At 45.7% G+C, this 19,880-nt stretch overlaps 1 protein-coding gene across 1 annotated transcript in view; it reads right to left on the minus strand.

Moving 5' to 3' along the window:
* Window positions 1–19,607, minus strand: part of RUFY1 (RUN and FYVE domain containing 1) — a 55,387-nt gene extending 35,780 nt beyond the window's left edge. The window contains exons 1-6 of the mRNA XM_011960173.1: window positions 19,102–19,607; window positions 18,349–18,466; window positions 15,130–15,231; window positions 12,663–12,786; window positions 4,880–4,941; window positions 2,133–2,198 (exon numbers count right to left, since the gene is read on the minus strand). Coding sequence (XP_011815563.1) covers window positions 2,133–2,198; window positions 4,880–4,941; window positions 12,663–12,786; window positions 15,130–15,231; window positions 18,349–18,466; window positions 19,102–19,261 — 632 coding nt within the window. The 5' untranslated portion in view covers window positions 19,262–19,607. The remainder of the gene's footprint in view (window positions 1–2,132; window positions 2,199–4,879; window positions 4,942–12,662; window positions 12,787–15,129; window positions 15,232–18,348; window positions 18,467–19,101) is intronic.
* Window positions 19,608–19,880: the final 273 nt, after the last annotated feature.

Below are 19,880 nucleotides of genomic sequence, written 5' to 3' on the forward strand. Positions count from 1 at the left end.
CTGCCTCAGCCTCGAGTAGCTGGGACTACCAGTGCCCGCCACCACGCCTGGCTAATTTTTGTATTTTTAGTAGAGATGGCCACCATATTGGCCAGGTTGATCTTGAACTCCTGACCTCAGGTGATTCGCCTGCCTCGGCCTCCCAAAGTGCTGGGATTACAATTGCCTGGCTGCTTCATATTTGCAAGGGGCAAATAATGCCCATGATCTAGAAGCCAGCTGTTCACAGGCAAGAGGAAAAGCTCACTAATTCATTTTGCAACACTATATAACCCTCACATGAGGGCGGAGAAAGAAAACTATGAAATTCCCAGCAAGTCAGGTTACATTTTTTTTTTTGTTGAGATGGAGTTTCGCTCTTGTTGCCTAGGCTGAATGCAATGGTGCAGTCTCAGCTCACTGCAACCTCTGTCTCCTGGGTTCAAGCGATTCTCCTGCCTCAGCCTCCTGAGTAACTGGGATTACAGGCGTGTGCTACCACGCCTGCCTAATTTTGTATTTTTAGTAGAGATGGGGTTTCTCCATGTTGGTCGCGAACTCCCAACCTCAGGTGATCCACCCGCCTTGGCCTCCCAAAGTGTTGGGATTACAGGTATGAGCCACTGCACCCAGCCAGGTTACATATGAAAAGGATAACTGAATTATTAAAACTATATCCTGGCTGGGCAAGGTGGCTCATGCCTATAATCCAGCAGTTGGGAGGCTAACCAGGGAGGATCGCTTGAGGCCAAGAGTTTGAGACCACCTTGGGCAACAAAGTGAGACCCTGTCTCTACAAAAAATAAAAACATTAGCCAGGTGTAGTGGTGCATGCCTATGGTTCCTGTTACTTGGGAGGTTGAGGTGGGCAAATCACCTGGGCCCCAGGAGGTGGAGGCTGCAGCGAGTCATGATTATACCACTGCATTCCAGCCTGGGTGACAGACTAAGACCTTGTCTCAAAAAATCCTAATAAAAATAATATGATCAAGTGGTGTTTATCCCTGTGACACAGGAATGGTCCAGTATGAAGAAGTCTATGAATAAAATACACCACATCAGTAGATTAAGGGATAAAAACCATGATTATTTTAATGGACACTAAAAGGCATTTGATAAAATTCAATATTTCTTATAAATTCTCTCAATAAACTAGGAATTGATCAAAAAACTTCCAAAAAATAGCCAACATCACAGTTAAGCAGAGCCCCAGGCTAGGTGTGGTGGCTCACGCCTGTAATTCTAGCACTTTGGGTGGCTGAGGTGGGAGGATTGCTTGAGCCCAGATGAGACCAGTCTGGGCAACATGGCAAAGTCCTGTCTCTATAAAAAGTACAGAAACCAGCCAGGAGGGGTGGCGTGCGCTTGTAGTCCCAGCTACTTAGGAGGCTGAGGTGGGAGAATCAATTGCCCGGGCCTGGGAATTCAAGGCTCCAGTGAGCCGAGATCACGCCGCTACACTTCAGCCTGGGCAACAGAGTGAGACCCTGTCAAAAAAAAAAGGAAAGTGAAAAAAGCCCCAGAGCGATATGTCCCTGACTACACTGGGAGGAACATGCCAGCTTCTTCACCTGACTTTTGGGGCCAGAGAGGCTGCCCCTGTGGAGAACTGTAATGTGCAATGTACCCTCTAACATGTCTCTCCACATTCCCCACGAATACCTCCAAGGATCAGTGTTTCATGAAACACATCCACAGATCTCCAGCAAAAATAAAAAAAAAAAAAATCAAGATAAAGATGCTTGTGATCACTAGTACATTGCTCTGGAGGGCCTAGCCCAGTGGTTTTCAACTCTCTTTCCTGGCCTAATGCACTGGGTGCTGTGTGCTGATTCCAGCAGCAACAGTGCTTGCCATGAAGGGATTTCCAGCCATGTGGCTGTGGGGCGAGGAGTGGAAGGTCAAGGTTTAATGTAGTTACCTCTCTGTATCATATAAATGCAGAAAGCACAGAATAAAAATTTCCCAAGAGTTTATCAAGAAGAAATCATACTTCTCCAGTTTGTACAAATAAATGTTGCCTGAATGATGACCCTTTTGTCTTGGTTTGGAAACAAGCTATTTGTAAGTATGTGGCAACTCAAAGAGGTTCCATAAAACAATGACAGGATACCACGCATGTAACTGTCACACTGAAAACAAAGGAGTCTTACCTCAAGTGCCGGTTAAGCTCTTCCACATAATTTTTTTGATCAAGGACATCAGTAATTCTTTCATGCCTTTCAAAAGGAGCATAAAAAGGGAGAACTTTTTTTATTAATGATTAATACTTTATAACTGTTCCCCAACCTTCCAATCACCTTGTAGAAGTACCAATGTCTTCAAGAAACCAAGAGACAGCCAGAGCTTAGTAACATCCACAGTCCCAGAGTACAGAGAGCAAAGCCGGCCTGGGGCACGGTAGCCAGTGTCTCCAGGGCCAGGCTGCCAGGGGAGTGGGCTCCCTGCAGACCAAGGTTTCAGGATCAGCAAGCAAGGTGAAAACACCAACCTGCCACATGCAAATGGCTTTGACACAACCCTTATTATACTGAAGGAAAGGAGCCCACGGGACTTACAAACAAAAGAACTGGCCGGGCGCGGTGGCTGGGACGCCGAGGGGGGTAGGTCATGAAGTCAGGAGATCGAGACCATCCTGGCTAACACAGTGAAACCCCGTCTCTACTAAAAATACAAAAAATTAGCTGGCGTGGTGGAGGGCGCCTGTAGTCCCAGCTACTCGGGAGGCTGAGGCAGAAGAACTGCTTGAACCCGGGAGGTGGAGGCCGAGATCACACCACTGCACTCCAGCCTTGGCAACAAGAACGAAACTCTGTCTCAAAAAAAAATATATATATTTTGTTCCTTTGAAGTATTTGGCCTAATATGAAATAAAAGAATGTATTTTGTTTAAATTTCAAGTGGGTGAGCCCTTGTACTTAGGATGCATGAACCTTTAGTGTGGTTCCTGCCGGTCCATTCTTTGGTAAGGTGCACTGCCAGGCACTGAGACCGGGAGAGTCCTCGGGAAGACATGGAAGGGCAGGTGACATATGTGCGAGGTGAAATATTCAAACGCAATCGTAGGGTTTACAGTGAAAAACCCCTCCCATGCCTGCCTCCACAGGCAACCACTACTGTAAGGCTGATATGCCACTCTAGAAATGTTCCATGAATACATATGGAAGTAAAACACATGTATATATATCCTTTTTTATTATAACATAAATGGGGCCAGGCGCAGTGGCTCATGCCTGTAATCCCAGCACTTTGGGAGGCTGAGGTAGGCGGATCATCTGAGGTCGGAAGTTCGAGACCAGCCTGACCAACATGGAGAAACCCCATGTCTACTAAAAATACAAAATTAGCCTTGCATGGTGGTGCATGCCTGTAATCCCAGCTACTCAGGAAGGTTGAGGCAGGAGAATCGCTTGAACACCAGAGGTGGAGGTTCTGGTGAGCCAAGATCGTGCCACCACACTCTAGCCTGGTCAACAAGAGCGAAACTCAGTCTCAAAGAAAAAAAACAAAACAAAACAAAACAAAAAAATATATATATATAAGTGGCAGTATGTTATACATAGTTGTTATTATTTTTTTTTCTCCTAGGTAACTTATTTTAAAAGAATACCCTTGTTAACAAGGGTGAGGGAGAGCTTCATAATGGCATAAAAAGACATCTAAGGCCCGGCGCGGTGGCTCACACCTGTAATCTCAGCACTTTGGCAGGCCAAGGCAGGCGGATCACCTGAGGCCAGGAGTTCAAGACCAGCCTGGCCAACATGGTGAAACCCCGTCTCTACTAAATATACAAAAAAATTAGCCGGGCATGATGGTGAATGCCTATAATCCCAGCTACTCGGGAGGCTGAGGTGGAAGAATAGCTTGAACCTGGGAGGCGGAGGTTGTAGTGAGCAGAGATTGCACCACTGCACTCCAGCCTGGGTGACAGAGCGAGACTCCATCTTAAACAAAACAAAACAAAAATCTAAAACACTACGATTAAAGAACAAGTCCAAGGGCAACTTATATAATACTATCCCATTTATATTTGAACAAATGGTAAAGCAAAATACACGACAACAAACAAATACCTGCAAGGCATTAAACAGTCTTCCTCTGAGGGGAAGAATGGGATTGACATGGAGGCAAGCGGACAGTGTGAATGGGGAAATTTCACCTGTACACTCTATTCTTCTGCAGAGCCAAATTCCTTAAACAATGAGAATAATGCATTGCTTCTGTACTTAAAAATAACTAAACAAAATCTAAAATCTCAAAGCAAAAACAAGAAAAGTGTTCTTTGCCAAATATTTTTTTTTTGCTGCAGAGAAGAGCCTCATTACCCGTTCTGCAGGCGGGGAACACCACCCAGGGTGCGCACCTCCAACCCCAGCACGCCTACTGCCTCCGCCGGTCCCACTGCCAGTGTGGAGAGGCCACACCTAACCTGCCCAGCCCACCCCCACCCTCCCTTCCTGCCCCACCACTCCTGGCTTCAGGGCCTCCACTAGTCTTCGGCAATTTCCATCCGGAGACCTGGCGCTCGGCTAGGCCAGAAGACCCGCCTTTGCCAGAATTTTATTAAAAATGTGACGTGGCCGAGCGCGGTGGCTCACGCCTGTAATCCCAGCACTCTGGGAGGCCGAGGTGGGCAGATCACGAGGTCAGGAGTTTGAGACCAGCCTGGCCAATACAGTGAAACCCCGTCTCTACTAAAAATACAAAAATTAGCTAGGCGTGGTGGTGCGCACCTATAGTCCCAGCTACTCAGGAGGCTGAGGCAGGAGAATCGCTTGAACCCCGGAGGCGGAGGTTGCGCTGAGTGGAGATTGTGCCACTGGATTCCAGCCTGGGCAACAGAGCCAGACTCCGTCTCAAAAAAAAAAAAAAAAAAGGTGACGTACAACACAGTACTTACTCCTTCCCACCATCAAGATCCTGCACATCCTTAAGGTAGAGGGAAAAATCTATTACTCCAACCTAAATGAAATAAAATGCACAAGTTTAAATAAAATGTCCTATTTTTCATAAACCTTACAACCTTTGAAATTCAGGGTATTTACATTCTTATCTCTTTCCTAGGAACATTTAGTTAGGTAAACCAGCTCTATGAAGTGGCAATCAATTGAACAAACCAAAAAAACCTAACCCTACCACCTTCTAGAAGAAAAACTTACTAAGTATCAGATTTCAGAGACTATTCTGAAATTTCACGACCTAGTTTAGTTTTCTGTTTATTCAATAATCACATTGTTTACAAAGATCAACAAAATTATTTGTGTACAAAGTAATTATAATAAAAAAAGATATGGATCTCTAAACTGGTGACCTTAACTGACATTTCTGAGTCTTTCTTCCCCCAGATCTTGGTAAAACGGTCTAATCAGTATTTCAGGAAAATTCTCCACCCCTTAGGTACAAGGGAGAACCAAGACCCCTTACACATCTGAACATCAATGGCTTTGCAAAGAAATAAAGCACTTGAAAATGAGTAAGTGAGGTCATTCTTATGTGAAATGCAGGAAAATTGGGTGCACCCTAAATGTTCATCAATAAAGTTGAAATCAATCATGTTACAGCCATATCACAGAACCGATGCAACTATAACGAAGAATGCAGTCGATACGTTTGCAGTCATATAGAAAAGCTGGGTCCAGTGGCTTATGCCTGTAATCCCAGCACTTTGGGAGTCTGAGGCGGGTGGATGGCTTGGACTCAGGAGTTCAAGACCAGCCTGGGCAACACAGTGAGACCCTGTGTCCACAAAAATACAAAAATTAGCTGGGTGCAGTGGTACATGCCTGTAGTCCCAGCTACTTGGGAGGCTGAGGTGAGAGGATTGCTTCAGCCCAGGAGGTTGAGGCTGCAGTGAGCTGAGATCATGCCACTGCACTCTAGCCTGGGTGACAGAGAGAGACAGTGTCTTAAAAAACCAACCAACCACCCAACAAACAAACCAAAAAAACCCAACAAAACTACAGGATACAATTTCAAGTCAAAGAATAATATGTACAATCTCATTATAACAATCCTACTTATGTTGCAACCAAGGCTATGTGTAATGGTTCTAACACATGTCTGCAACCTCTGACACACCTACCAAAAGGAATCTATATTTCCAGCCTTCAACTCTGGGAGGTCTTAGTGCCTGCCTTGATGAGTAAAATGCAGTAGAAATGATGCTGTGTGACTTCTGCAGGTAGGTTAAAAAGGGCAATACAGCTTCCACCCCGCTCTTTCTCGAGGCATATGCGTTTGAAGTTCTGAGCTTTCATGTAAAAAGTCTTGACTTCCCTGAAGCCACAATGCTGGAGACCACATACACAGAGAGATGTCCAAGAAACCCCTGCCATTCCAGCCCCCAGCTCCTTGGTCTCAGCACGGCAGACAGACGCGGGAGAGAGCAAGCCTTCAGGTGATTCCATTCCCAGCCACCCCAACTGTAATCACATGGGCTCTGGAACAAGAACCAACCAGCTGAACCCAGTCCGCCCCCAGCTGTGAAAGACACCGTGATTGTTACGGCTGAAGTGCTATTCCTGACTTGTTACACAGTAATAGAAGATCAGAAAAGATTTAATTTAAAACAAAACCTATGTGAACATAAATGTGTAGAAAAAGTAGAAAAGTTTCTAGAAAAATTTCCCCCAGAATCTTTATCATTACCTGTGGGAAAGGGAGAACGACTGGGGCTGGGATGGGGGATTGGGTGAGGAGGTTCAACATCTCTTTTCACATCATGTACTTTGGTATTGCCTAACTTTTTTCAACAAGCAAGTATTTCTTTTATAATAAAAAAAAATCATAAAAAAATGCAGCCGGAAAAAAAACCAACAACAGAAAGATGAGAAAGAATTAATACCCAAAGCAAAAATTAATAGATTAGAAAGCAAATAAAGCCCTACTCCCAAAGTAGAATTGATAAATAAGAGAGCTGGTTTGTCAAAGTTCAACCAAGTAGACAAATTTCTACTAAGCGTGATCCATATTTAGAATACACATTATAAATGAGAACAGTGAGATTTTTCTTTTTTCTTTTTTTTTTTTTTGGAGACGGAGTCTCGCTCTGTCGCCCGGGCTGGAGTGCAGTGGCACAATCTCAGCTCACTGCAAGCTCCGCCTCCTGGGTTTACGCCATTCTCCTGCCTCAGCCTCCCGAGTATCTGGGACTACAGGCACCCGCCACCTCGCCCGGCTAGTTTTTTGTATTTTTTAGTAGAGACGGGGTTTCACCGTGTTAGCCAGGATGGTCGTGATCCGCCCGTCTCGGCCTCCCAAAGTGCTGGGATTACAGGCTTGAGCCACCGCGCCCGGCTGAGATTTTTCAAAAGCTGTAAGAGAATACCTTCATACAACTCTAGCTTAACAGATCTGAATGAAATGGTTTCTAAAAAAATTATAAATGACTTTAAAAATTGTCTTAAGACTTAGGAAACCCATAAATTGATCAAAACTATGCTAAAAGTTAAAGTGATCAAAGAACAAAGACCAAAAAAGGCATAAGGGTGAAGTGCTCATACCAGTAAGTTCTAGCAAGCCTGCACAGAAAAAATAATTCCTGATCTAATCAACTGTGGTAGAAAACAAGAAAAGGAAGGCTATTTTCAAGTTTATTTTAGTTTTATGTGTTTTTTTTTTTTTGAGACGGAGTTTTGCTCTGTTGCCCAGAGTGGAGTGCAACGGCGCGATCTCAGCTCACTGCAGCCTCTGCCTCCCAGGTTCCAGCGATTCTTCTGCCTCAGCCTCCTGGGTAGCCCGGATTACAGGCACACACCACCATGCCCAGCTAATTTTTGTATTTTTGGTAGAGATGGGGTTTCACCATGTTGGTCAGGGTGGTCTCGACCTCCTGATCTTGTGATCTGCCCACTTCAGCCTCCCAAAGTACTGGGATTATAGGTGTGAGCCACTGTACCCAGCCTTCTAATTTATGAGGCTAATATAATTCTGACACCGAAAGGTGGCAAAGGCAGTATAGAAAATTGAGAATAGTTTCACTTACAAGCAGAGACATAAAAATTCCAAACAGTAAACATATGAAATCCAGGAGTTTACAATGATCAAGTGGGGATTATTTTAGAAATTCAGGGATAGTATTCAATAAGAAACCTATGGATTAATTCAATTATAATTATGGGTTAAAAACAGGTATGACATGTTGATAGATCCAAAAAAAGTATTTGACCACATTTAACATTCATCTCTAATAAAAACACAAAGTAGGCCAGGCATGGTGGCTCATGCCTGTAATCCCAGCACTTTGGGAGGCTGAAGTGGGCAGATCACGAGGTCAGGAGTTCAAGACCAGCCTGGCCAACATAGTGAAACCCCATCTCTACTAAAAATACAAAAAATTAGCCGGGCGTGTTGACAGGTGCCTGTAATCCCAGCTACTCGGGAGGCTGAGGCAGGAGAATCACTTGAACGTGGGAGGCGGAGGTTGCAGTGAGTGGAGACTGCGCCATTGCACTCCAACCTGGGCAACAGAGTGAGACTCCATCTCAAAGAAAAGAAAAAAACAAAACAACAACAACAAAACACAAAGTAAACTGGAGTGGAATAGCACTCTCTAAACGTGAGACATGGCATCCCTCAGACATCGGCAGCAAACATGTATACTTTATGGCAACACACTATAGGCACTGTCATTCAAGACAGCACTAGACCAGAATGCTCACCATGTCTATTAATTAATTAAAATCTCAATGGAGTTTTTATTCTGGAATTTGACAAAATGTTCAAGTTCATCTGGCAGAACAGATGGCCCAGAAATATCTGAAACAAAACTACAGTAGAGTAGGCAGGTACTTAACTACCAGAGTCTAGAATATACTATGTGGCTCCAGTCATTAAAACAATGTGCCACTGGCACAGGAACAGAGATTCAGATTTCCAACAGAAGAGTCCAGAAATAAACGAATGCATATTATGGATATTTCACATATGATAAAAGTGGAATTTCAAATTAGTAGAAAAAAATACATTACATGATGATATTGCGAAAACTGGTTAACCATTTATAAAAGAAATTTAGATTCCTACTTCACACTATGCCAAAACAAATGGCAAAAATGTGTAAAATTTACACATTTTTTACACATAAAATGTGTAAAAAATTACCCAGGTGGAAGCAGAAGGCCTTGGCCTAGCCTTCCAGGGTCCCAGACTGTGGAGATTGAAGGGGCAGGTCTGGCCTTTTCTGGGTCAGCACAGGGTACCAAGGTAGGGGTACAAGCTCACTATCCATTGGCCAGCCTAGTTCCAGTATTCAAGGAATACTGAGGAAGTATCCCTTGTCATCCACATTGGGCTTCACTGTTGCTACCAGGCTTCCAGCCAGTGAGACAAACTTCCCCATGTTCGATCACGCACTAGAAGGCCTGGCCCCGCCTCAGAGCCTCAGCCATGGAGCACCCCACAGGCAAATCAGTAGCAGTTATCTGGCAAAGGTCACCCTTGCCATCGATGATAAAGAGGCAGGGTAGGAACACCCTCATGGGTTTTCAGCACACTGTAATCCTCAGACAAGCTTCCCAGCAGGTGGGAGATGCTTGGGGGCCCAGCGCTCCCTACTTCTGGGGGTTGTTGATCCAAGCCAGGTGGGTGAACTAAGTCCACCGAGACACCCAGCCCTTCGCAGCCCAGCTTGTGGAAATCCTCGGCAAGGTCACTGAAAGCGATGCTCTCTGTGGGCCATAGAAAAGTGAAGTCGAGAGGGTACAAAAAGAGGACGACGTACTTTTCCCACAGCTTCACCTCCTGGAAGGCGCCATCCACCAGGGCAGTGGCCTTGAAGTCAGGGGCTGGCTTTCCGAGCTGTGACTGACCGGAGGCCATGACTGAAAGCTGTGGGGGTAAAGGCTGGACAGACGGACAAACACACGCATGGACCTGCGTTCCAGCGCCCCACATTCGATTTTAAAAGTTAGGGTAATCTTTAGATAGGGAAGGACCTTCACAGCAAAATCCCTTAGAAGGTATAAAGGAAACACCTGCTAAATCTGGTTGCCAAAAATTAAAAATAAAAAATGTATGGGCACACCACCCCGGAGAAACCAGAAAAAAAAAAATTATAACAAATAATTCTGAAGAAAGGTCAATGTGCTTAGTCTTTAATAAAGAAGCAGAGAAAGAAAACTCAAAAATGGACCAAGTATGAAAAGATGATCACAAATGCTAAACCCCCAGTGGCAAATAAAACACAAAAATACTTGTAAATTCGAGATGATGAGTTGTTTTGTCCATGAGACAGAAAAAGACCAAGAATGCTCACCACATCCAGCGTCGGGAGGAAACAGGCCCCCGCGCTGCTGCTGGGTGGACATCACAAAGACCTTTCTGGAGGCCGGTTTTACATTATCCAGCAAAATGCAGGCTGTATACTTTGACACAACAACCCCAAATTTATGCTAACGAAATAAATGGACAAGAGTACAGAGAACTTTAAGGATGTCTATAATATTGGTGTTTTTTTTTTTTCTTTCCAGACAGAGTCTGGCTCTGTTGCCCAGACTGGAGTATATGGTAGTGGCATGATTATAGCTCACTGCAGCCTTGATCTCCCAGGCTCAAGCAATCCTCCTGCCTCAGTCTCCAGAGTAGCTGGGATAACAGGCAGCACACCACCACGCCTGGCTAATTTTTTTTACTTTTGGTAGAGACAAGGTCTCATTATGTTGTCTGGGCTGGTCTCAAATTCCTGGGCTCCAGTGATCCTCCTACCTTAGCCTCCCAAAGTGTTCGAATTACAGGCGTGAGCCATGTGCCCAGCAATAATACTGTCACAATATGGAAACAATCTAAATTAATAAGGTACTGGTTACATAATGGTACATTAAAAAATGAAAACTACATAGTCATTTAAAATGGTTTATATCTCTTGTTATTGAGAACTGTGTAGAACATATTGTTACATTTTTAAAAATTACAAGATGGTGTGCTTAAAATAATCATAGTTTGGTTTCACAAAAAAAGAAACCCTCCAAACATCTCACTCTAAAATACACAAACATATACACACACACATGCATGCACACACCTTTCTTCATGTGCTGGAAGGATGTATACCACAACGTAACCCTGAATTATCTGTCTCAGAGTAATGAGAAGATGTGTGATGTTTAGTGGCTTTTCAAAAATACTTCTCTGAATTCAAAAAAAGATATTTTTCAACATGCAAAGACAATCAAACTTTTTTTTTTTTTTTTTTAAAGGGAGGAGAGGTTACAAAAAAACATTGACCTGCACATGGAGGGATCAGGGAATCTTTAGGTTCATCAAACACAATACAGGAAAAAGGCTGGGAATTTTGCTAGACAGTGTAAAATAATCTCTATTTTTCTTAGCAGTGGCCCAGCCACAGCTGCAGATGCCCTGAAGAGCGGGTGGAAGTGAGGAATGGGTTAGGGTGCCTATTCCCCCTCACACATTTACAGTCCCTGCCACCAGGAGTTTAGGCCCTGGCTCTGGTTACCAGCTCCCATGCAGGAAGAAAGCCCATTCCAAGAGGGCTGTCCTTCCCACAGAGCACTCTACACCTTACTGGTTACCCTCATTAGCGCCATTTTATCAACCTGACTTCCCAATCTCTCCTGACTCTATCTTCCTATTCCCCATCCAGCCTTGCGGGACGTCTAGACTAGACTCAAGGCTTTTTTTTGAGACAGTCTTGCTCTGTCGCCCAGGCTAGAGTGCAGTGGCGTGATCTCGGCTCACTGCAAGCTCCACCTCCAGGGTTCACACCATTCTCCTGCCTCAGCCTCCCGAGTAGCCAGGACTACAGGTGCCCACCATCACACCTGGCTAGCTTTTTGTATTTTTAGTAGAGACGGGGTTTCACCATGTTAGCCAGGACGGTCTCGATCTCCTGACCTCGTCATCCACCTGCCTTGGCCTCCCAAAGTGCTGGGATTACAGGTTTGAGCCACCGCGCCCGACCTCAAGTCTTTTGCTATATCTATTCCTGGCCACTTCTAACTCATAACCTGAGTGGCTGCTAGATTGAGCTTTCTCAAACCCAGGCATGATCATTTCAGTATACTTCTTAAAAACCTCCAACAGCTTCCCAAAGCTCAGGATAAAGGGGGATAAAAGCTACACCCTTCAGGCCAGGTGCGGTGGCTCACACCTGTAATCCCAGCACTTTGGGAGGCTGAGGTGGACGGATCACAAGGTCAGGAGATTGAGACCATCCTGACTAACACGGTGAAATGCCATCTCTACTAAAAAAAACAACAAAAAAACCCCAAAATAAATTAGTCAGACGTGGCGGCGGGCGCCTGTAGTCCCAGCTACTCGTGAGGCTGAGGCAGGAGAATGGCGACAATCTGGGAGGCGGAGCTTGCAGTCAGCCGAGATCGCACCACTGCACTCCAGCTACACCCTTCAGCATAGCACCCATGGCCTCACAACCAGGCCCAGCCTCCACTTTCACCTCAGCCACGGAGCATCCTCTGCTCCAGCCACGGAGAGCTGTCTGCCTGTTCCCACACCTGCCAAGCTTTCCAAGTGTACCTCTGGCTATGCAACTTCTTCACCCTTCCGAGACCTTCCCCGCTGCTTCCCCACCTGCCCCTGGCCGGTCCTCTACCAGTGGGCTCTTTGCCATCTGCCCTTCTTTGGGTTCAGTACCTGCCTGCAGATCATACGTAAAGTCCCTGGCTAATGAAAGTGTTCCGTCTAGAGCCAAAATTCTATTTTACCTGAGAATCCAAGTCTTCTCCTTTTAAGCAGAGATTGGCATCGAGAACATTGAGTCCCACCAGCAGACCGACAATCACCATCCCTTCTTCCTCCATCATTAAAGCCTCAGGCTCATAGAACTCGCTACAAGAGATGGACAGGACAGCGGGATGCTCAGCAACAGCTTCACCATCCCCACTCCTTCCCCACCCTGAACTGCCTTTTCAACTGTGCCCTGGAGCCAGAAGATACTGCTGTGGATTTCCTCCCTCCCTTTCATTTCCCTTCACTGCTTCAATGGCTGCTTTTTCTCCCGTCCTCTCTTCTTTTCCTGTGGCTTAGAATGGGCTCATCCCTCCTGCTGTCTAAAGTGAACTCCTCCATGCAGACCCTGGACCCCGGTTCTCCTCATCTCCTCTTGACTCCTGTCACTCTCCCCTCCTGTGTCTCCACTGGCTCCTCGTCTGTGTTGATATGAACTACTTCTCCACTTATGTCCATATAAACAGGAAATGGGATCCCACATCCAAGCATAACACTCCTCCTTCTTGCGTCCCACGGAGCAACATCTGCTGCTTTACTTCCTTATTGCCCAGTCCTCGTGACCATTTGCGGGGGCGGGGGGGGGGGTCCATCCCCTGCCTGATACTGCTCTGGTCAGCGATGACTTGCTCATGTAACAAATCCAGTGGCATCCAGGCCACTGTGTGTATGCGCATAAGAACTTTTCTCTTTTTTTTTTTTTTTTTGAGACGGAGTCTTGCTCTGTCGCCCGGGCTGGAGTGCAGTGGCCCGGTCTCAGCTCACTGCAAGCTCCGCCTCCCGCCTCCCGGGTTTACGCCATTCTCCTGCCTCAGCCTCCCGAGTAGCTGGGACTACAGGCGCCCGCCACCTCGCCCGGCTAGTTTTTTGTATTTTTTAGCAGAGACGGGGTTTCACAGTGTTAGCCAGGATGGTCTCGATCTCCTGACCTCGTGATCCGCCCGTCTCGGCCTCCCAAAGTGCTGGGATTACAGGCTTGAGCCACCGTGCCCGGCCAACTTTTCTCTTAAGAATTAGTTCATTAATAAAGTGAGGAATATTGTAATTACCCTGATTTGATCATTATATAGTGTATACATGCACAGAGTATCCCACAAATACGTATAATTTTGTATCGATTATAAATAAAAAATTGAAAAAGAATTAGTTCATTAGAACAAAATCTGTAACTCAAACTTACTCAGTGTAACTGTACTCAGAGTACGTGAAATATTGTAAATCAGTATTTGTCATGTAAAGATATGTTCAATAATGAGCCATGCCTTGAAAACACTGAAAAGCTTGGGTTTTAGGCTATGCTGTAAAATATGTTTCTCAATTACAACAGAGGTTTAACTCTGGAAAGAGTCCTCCCTTGTAAATCACCATAGTCTAGAGAAAATTCCTTTTATAATGTTTGCTTAGTTACAAATATGAAAAATGAACCAGTCATAAATTTCCGTAAATATTATATACTTATTTTATTTTTTTATTTTGAGACAGAGTCTTGCTCTGTTGCCCAGGCTGGAGGTACAGTGCTGTGATATTGGCTCACTGCAACCTCTGCTTCCTGGGTTCAAGCAATCCTCCTGCCTCAGCCTCCCGAGTAGCTGGGATTATAGGCATATGCCACCATGCCCAGCTAATTTCGCATTTTTAGCAGAGATGGGGTTTTACCATGTTGTCCAGGTTGTTTTTGAACTTCTGACCTCAAGTGATCAACCTGCCTTGGCCTCCCAAAGTGCTGGGATTACAGGCATGAGCCACCACACTTGGCTGATACACTTATTTTAATTCAAAATGATCTACAGAACTATGTTCTAATTATTATTTTTTTGAGGAGGAATCTCACTCTGTCACCCAGGCTGGAGTGCAATGGTGCGATCTTGGCTCATTGCAAATTCCGCCTCCCAGGTTCATGTGATTCTCCTGTCTCAGCCTCCCGAGTAGCTGGGATTATAGGCATGCATCACTACGTCCAGCTAATTTTTGTATTTTTAGTAGAGATAGAGTTTCACCATGTTGGCCAGGCTGGTCTTGAACTCCTGACCTTGTGATCTGCCCACCTTGGCTTCCCAAAGTGCTGGGTTTACAGGTGTGATCCACTGCGCTCGGCCTATTATTATTTATTTTTAGATGGAGTCTTCCTCTGTCGTCCAGGCGGGAGTGCAGTGGCGCGATGTTGTCTGTAACCTCCCCCTCCTGGGTTCAAGCGATTCTCCTGCCTTAGCCTTCTGAGTAGCTGGGATTACAGGCACCTGCCACCATATCTGGCTAATTTTTGTATTTTTAGTAGAGACGAGATTTCACCATGTTGGTCATGGTGGTCTTAAACTCCGGACCTCAAGCAATTCACCTGCCTTGGCCTCCCAAAGTGCTGGGATTACAGGCATTGAGCCACCACACCCGGCCTATGTTCTAATTATTTACCAAGCAAAAGATAAGCAAACCTAGTTGATGAAATACCTTAAGAGATGTTTATTGTCTATAAGCACTTTCAGATAATCTGCCAGTTTCTTTTGCATGAGTGCAAGATAAAGCCAAGCTCGGCCTCTTCCCACAGCTGTCCTAGAATTCAAACAGAGCATCAAACTATTGTGACATAACAACAACAAACACAGAAAAGAAACCTGATTTAGCTAGGGAGATACATAGGAAACACACCCTTGTAAATGCAGAGGATACTCTAAGAATGGATGTTTGGGGTTGGGGAGGGAGGCACGTGGCCTGGGCAGGCATCGAAAATGGCTCACCACACACCTTTGAGTACTATTACAAATACAGTTAGATAATGCTTTGCTTATAGTCATAAAATATCACAGGAAAATATCAGGTTAGATTTGTGTAATGGATAAACATTCTTTCAAAAGACTAACGGAGAACTTAGTGCTTGCTAAAGTGTTGAAGCTTATAAAATCTCCAAGGGGTTAGCTCAAAGGTACAATTTTTTTTTTTTTTTTCCAAGATAGTCTTGCTCTGTCACCCAGGCTGGAGTGCAGTGGTGCAATCTCAGCTCACTGCAACCTCTCTACCTCTTGGGTTCAAGCAATTCTTGTGGCTCAGCCTCCCGAGCAGCTGGGATTATAGGCGTGCATCACCACGCCTGGCTAATTTTTGTGTTTTCAGTAGAGATAGGGCTTTGTCATGTTAGCCAGGCTGGTCTCAAATTCCCGGCCTCAAGTGATCAGACTGCCTTGGCCTCCCAAAGTGCTGGGATTACAGGCATGAGCAACTGCACCTGGCCTTAAAGGTACAATTTTATGTTTTATTATTAATTGTGGTAAAATACACAGAACACAAAATTTACCATCTTAAAATGGTTAAGTACATTCACAATGTTGTGGAACCAATTTTTTTTTTTTTTTTTTTTGAGATGGAGTCTCACTCTGTCACCCAGGTTGGAGTGCAGTGGCACAATCCTGGCTCACCATTGTGATCTCAGCTCATTGCATCCTCTACCTCAAGGGATCAAGCAATTCTCATGTCTACATGCCTCCCGAGTAGCTAGGATTACAGGCACCTGCCACCACACCCAGCTAATTCTTGTATTTTTAGTAGAGATGGGGTTTCTACCATCTACCATGTTGGCCAGGCTAGTCTCGAAAGCCTGACCTCAAGTGATCCGCCCACCTTGGCCTCCCAAAGTGCTGGGATTATAGGCGTGAGGCACTGCGCCCAGACCCAATCTTAAAGGTGTAATTTTTCTGTATTCTAGCATTATCTCCAGAGAAGCAGAAAAGAAAGAAGAGGAAAAAAAAGAAAAGAAAGAAAGAACAGGCCTGCATTAAACCTTAAAAGAATAAAGGCCTCTCAAGTGCTGCTTGGTGAGACTGTAAACTTTACAACTTCCTTTTTTTTTTTTTGGAGATAGGGTCTTGCTCAGTCATCCATGCTGCTGTGCAATGGCATGATCATGGCTCCCTGCAGCCTGGAACTCCAGGCTCAAGTGATAATCCTGTGTTAAGCCTCCGGAGTAGCTGAGACCATAGGCACGCGCTACCACACCCAACTAATGTTTTTTTTTTGTAGAGATGGGGTTTCGCCATGTTGTCCAGGCTGGTTTCAAACTCCTGGGCTCAAGCATTCTTCCCGCCTCAGCCTCTCAAAGTGTTGGGATTATAGGCGTGAGCCACTGTGCCTGGTCAACTGTGCAACTTTCTAGTGGCAATTTGATGACAACAGGTTACCAAAAATTCTACATTTAGTAATATATCCTAGAGAAATAACTGAAGATGGACACAAAGATGTATGTTTCGGGATGGTCACCACATCATTATCACGGTTTGTGGTAACAAGAATTTGAAGACAGCCACAAGGGGGGTTAAACAAAATTAGATATACAACACAGTACTATTTGGCCATTTAAAATACGATACTGTAGGCCGGACGCGGTAGCTCACGCCTGTAATCCCAGCACTTTGGGAGGCCAAAAGGGGTGGATCACCTGAGGTCAAGAGTTTGAGACTAGCCTGGCCAATATGGTAAAACTCCATCTCAACGAAAAATGCAAAACATAGCTGGGTGTGGTGGCTCATACCTGTAATCCCAGCTACTCAAGAAGCTGAGGCATGAGAATCACTTGAACCCAGGAGGTAGAGGCTGCAGTGGGTCAAGACTGCGCCACTGCACTCCAGCCTGGCCGTTAGAGTGAGACTCTGTCTCAAACAAACAAACAAACAAGTCATCAAATAAATATTTGAAAGGTTGACAAGTGCAAAAGACTTTAAATATATGCGACGTAGGCCGGGCAGGCAGAATTTGCATAGAAGATTTAAATCCAATCTTGAGAAAAATGCACAGAACTTGGCAGCAATGGAGTTTCATGGGATTTAGAGGGCTTCAGGACCTAAGAGACCCGTGTCTTCTTCCTGCTGCATCACTCACCTGCTGAGGCACCTTGGGCAAGTTACTTAACCACTCTAATCAGTTCCCACACTTGCAGATGAGGACACTAACAGCTATCCTAGAGGACAGCTGTGGAGGATTAAATGAGATAATGAAAAGGAATGTTCTCAGCACAATGCCTGTCATAGAGCAGGCCCTGAGGGCAGTGACTGTTATTATTCTCTGAAAATGGAATAGGCTGGCTCCCTAGAAGAGTCAAACAAATGCTGAACAGTCCAGTCCCGTCTGGGAAACTGTGCAGAGGGCTCTTTTGCATTGGCTCAAGGATCCCGAAGACCGTTTCTAGATGCCAAATTCCATGAAGATGACTTACTTGTGCTCCGGCCTGTTTTTGATTTTGAGCCTAAGCATAGCGATCCCAAGGACAAATCCAGACATTGCAAATAATTCGTTAGTCCCACTCTAACAAATTACAAATGTCCCTTGGCCTGGAATCTACAATCTGGCCCAAAATGTATTATTCAGAAAACTGCCCACCTGTATCTGAAGCAGTGATTCCAGGAGTGTACCAGTAGTTCCTTTTCCTCCTGTGAATGCCCTTTAGTTGACAACACCTTTTCAACCTATTTGGCTTGTGTGGCAAGCAGGAATCACTGTCCCCATTTTAAAGAAAAGGAAACTGAGGCTCAGAGAGAGTCAAATCCTGCTCGAGATCATGTGGATAATAAGCAGTAGAGCTCTTTCCAATTAGAAAGGGCTTCATCAGCAAGGAATTGAGAAATGAGTAAATACAAGGGAGTTTTTAAAATCATCAAATCGGCATAACTACTTTTCACTCACTTTAATTCTGGAAGATTTCTGACACTAGTCGCTATATCTGACGCTTCTGGACAAAGTTTCTCCACCAGCTCCAAAGGACCAAAGAAAGATTTATTTTGGCCAATAAAACTCTTCTTAACTAAAAGGAAAAACAAAAGTGTTATTCATAAGAACAGGTTGCAAAATTTCTTCAGCGACCCACAGCCTCTCCCCCAAAAGCCAAGTGAAAGTGAAAGCTGCTAAACTTCACTGCTTAATCCTTTTTTTTTTTTTTTTTTTTGAGATGGAGTCTGGCTCTATCGCCCAGGCTAGATAGAGTGCAGTGGGCCATCTCAGCTCACTACAGCCTCTGCCTCCTGGGTTCAAGCAATTCTCTGCCTCAGCCTCCCGAGCAGCTGGGACTACAGGCACCTGTCACCACGCCCGGCTAATTTTTTGTATTTTTTAGTAGAGACGGGGTTTCACCACGTTGGCCAGGCTGGTCTCGATTTCCTGATCTCATGATCCCCCCGCCTCGGCCTCCCAAAGTGCTGGGATTACAGGCGTGAGCCACGGCGCCCGGCCTCATCTAACACTATTAAAGAAATCTGGCTACTAGAAAATTTAAAATTGCCTATGTAGCTTGCATGATATTTCTATTGTCCAGCGCTGCTCTAGAACGTCGCTTCTGAGGACAGGAACCTTGTCTGTTTCGTACACTGCTGGCATTTCAGCACCTAGAAGGATGTCTGGCACTGACGAAAAAATACTGAGCAAACGCCCCCTCAGGCTCACCTTTCAGCCCGTGTTTGAGGCAGTGCTCCATCACCACAAAGAACTGCTGCAAGGGCGCATGCTCCGCATCCAGGCTGCGGCCCAGGCTCAGAGCCGACTGCAGCAAGACCTTGATGCTGAGTTTCATCATGTGCATCAGGTTGGCACGCTCCTCCATCATCTGGCACTTAGACGCTGTGGGGCAGGCGCAGGGATAGCTTCGTTAGTGGACTGAGTGTGCGGAGGTCAGACTCCGGGCCACGGTGAGAAAACGGGTCAGGCAAGAGGCCAGGCGGTCTGCTTAGGGAACGGACTTGCTGGCGGGCGGATAACCGGGATTCGCAGGTAAGTATTCCCTGATCCCTAGAGGCCACAGCCCGCCAGCTGGACAGCGAGCCCTCCGGTCGGAAGAGCCACTCGGCCTCCTGCTCTAGAGGCCTCTCCCAGGCGGCTCCGCGCATTGCTACGGCGACGGCTCCAGCAAGGCTCGCCGCGTTTGGCTTCTCCCGCAACCTCGGTTCCATTTTCGACCAATGGAAGGGCGCTACCTACAGGAAACCCTGCCCCAAGCTCTTAGAGGGCGTGCCGGGAAAGCGTCCCGCCCCCAGACATTCCTATTGGACGAGTCCAGCTCAAGGCCACGCCTACGGAGCTAGGGGGCGCCATTTTGCATCCTTTGGCCCGGAGGGGGACGGATGCACACCCCGCCCAGAAGGCTTTTCCAGCCTTCTCTCTTGCCGGATAGTGCCAGCCGGGTGCCGGCAGGGAAGCATCTTCCCCTCAGTTCCAGGCTCAAATTA

This window comes from Colobus angolensis, unplaced genomic scaffold (assembly GCF_000951035.1).
Source record: "Colobus angolensis palliatus isolate OR3802 unplaced genomic scaffold, Cang.pa_1.0 Scaffold509, whole genome shotgun sequence".
Taxonomy (NCBI): Eukaryota; Metazoa; Chordata; class Mammalia; order Primates; family Cercopithecidae; genus Colobus; species Colobus angolensis.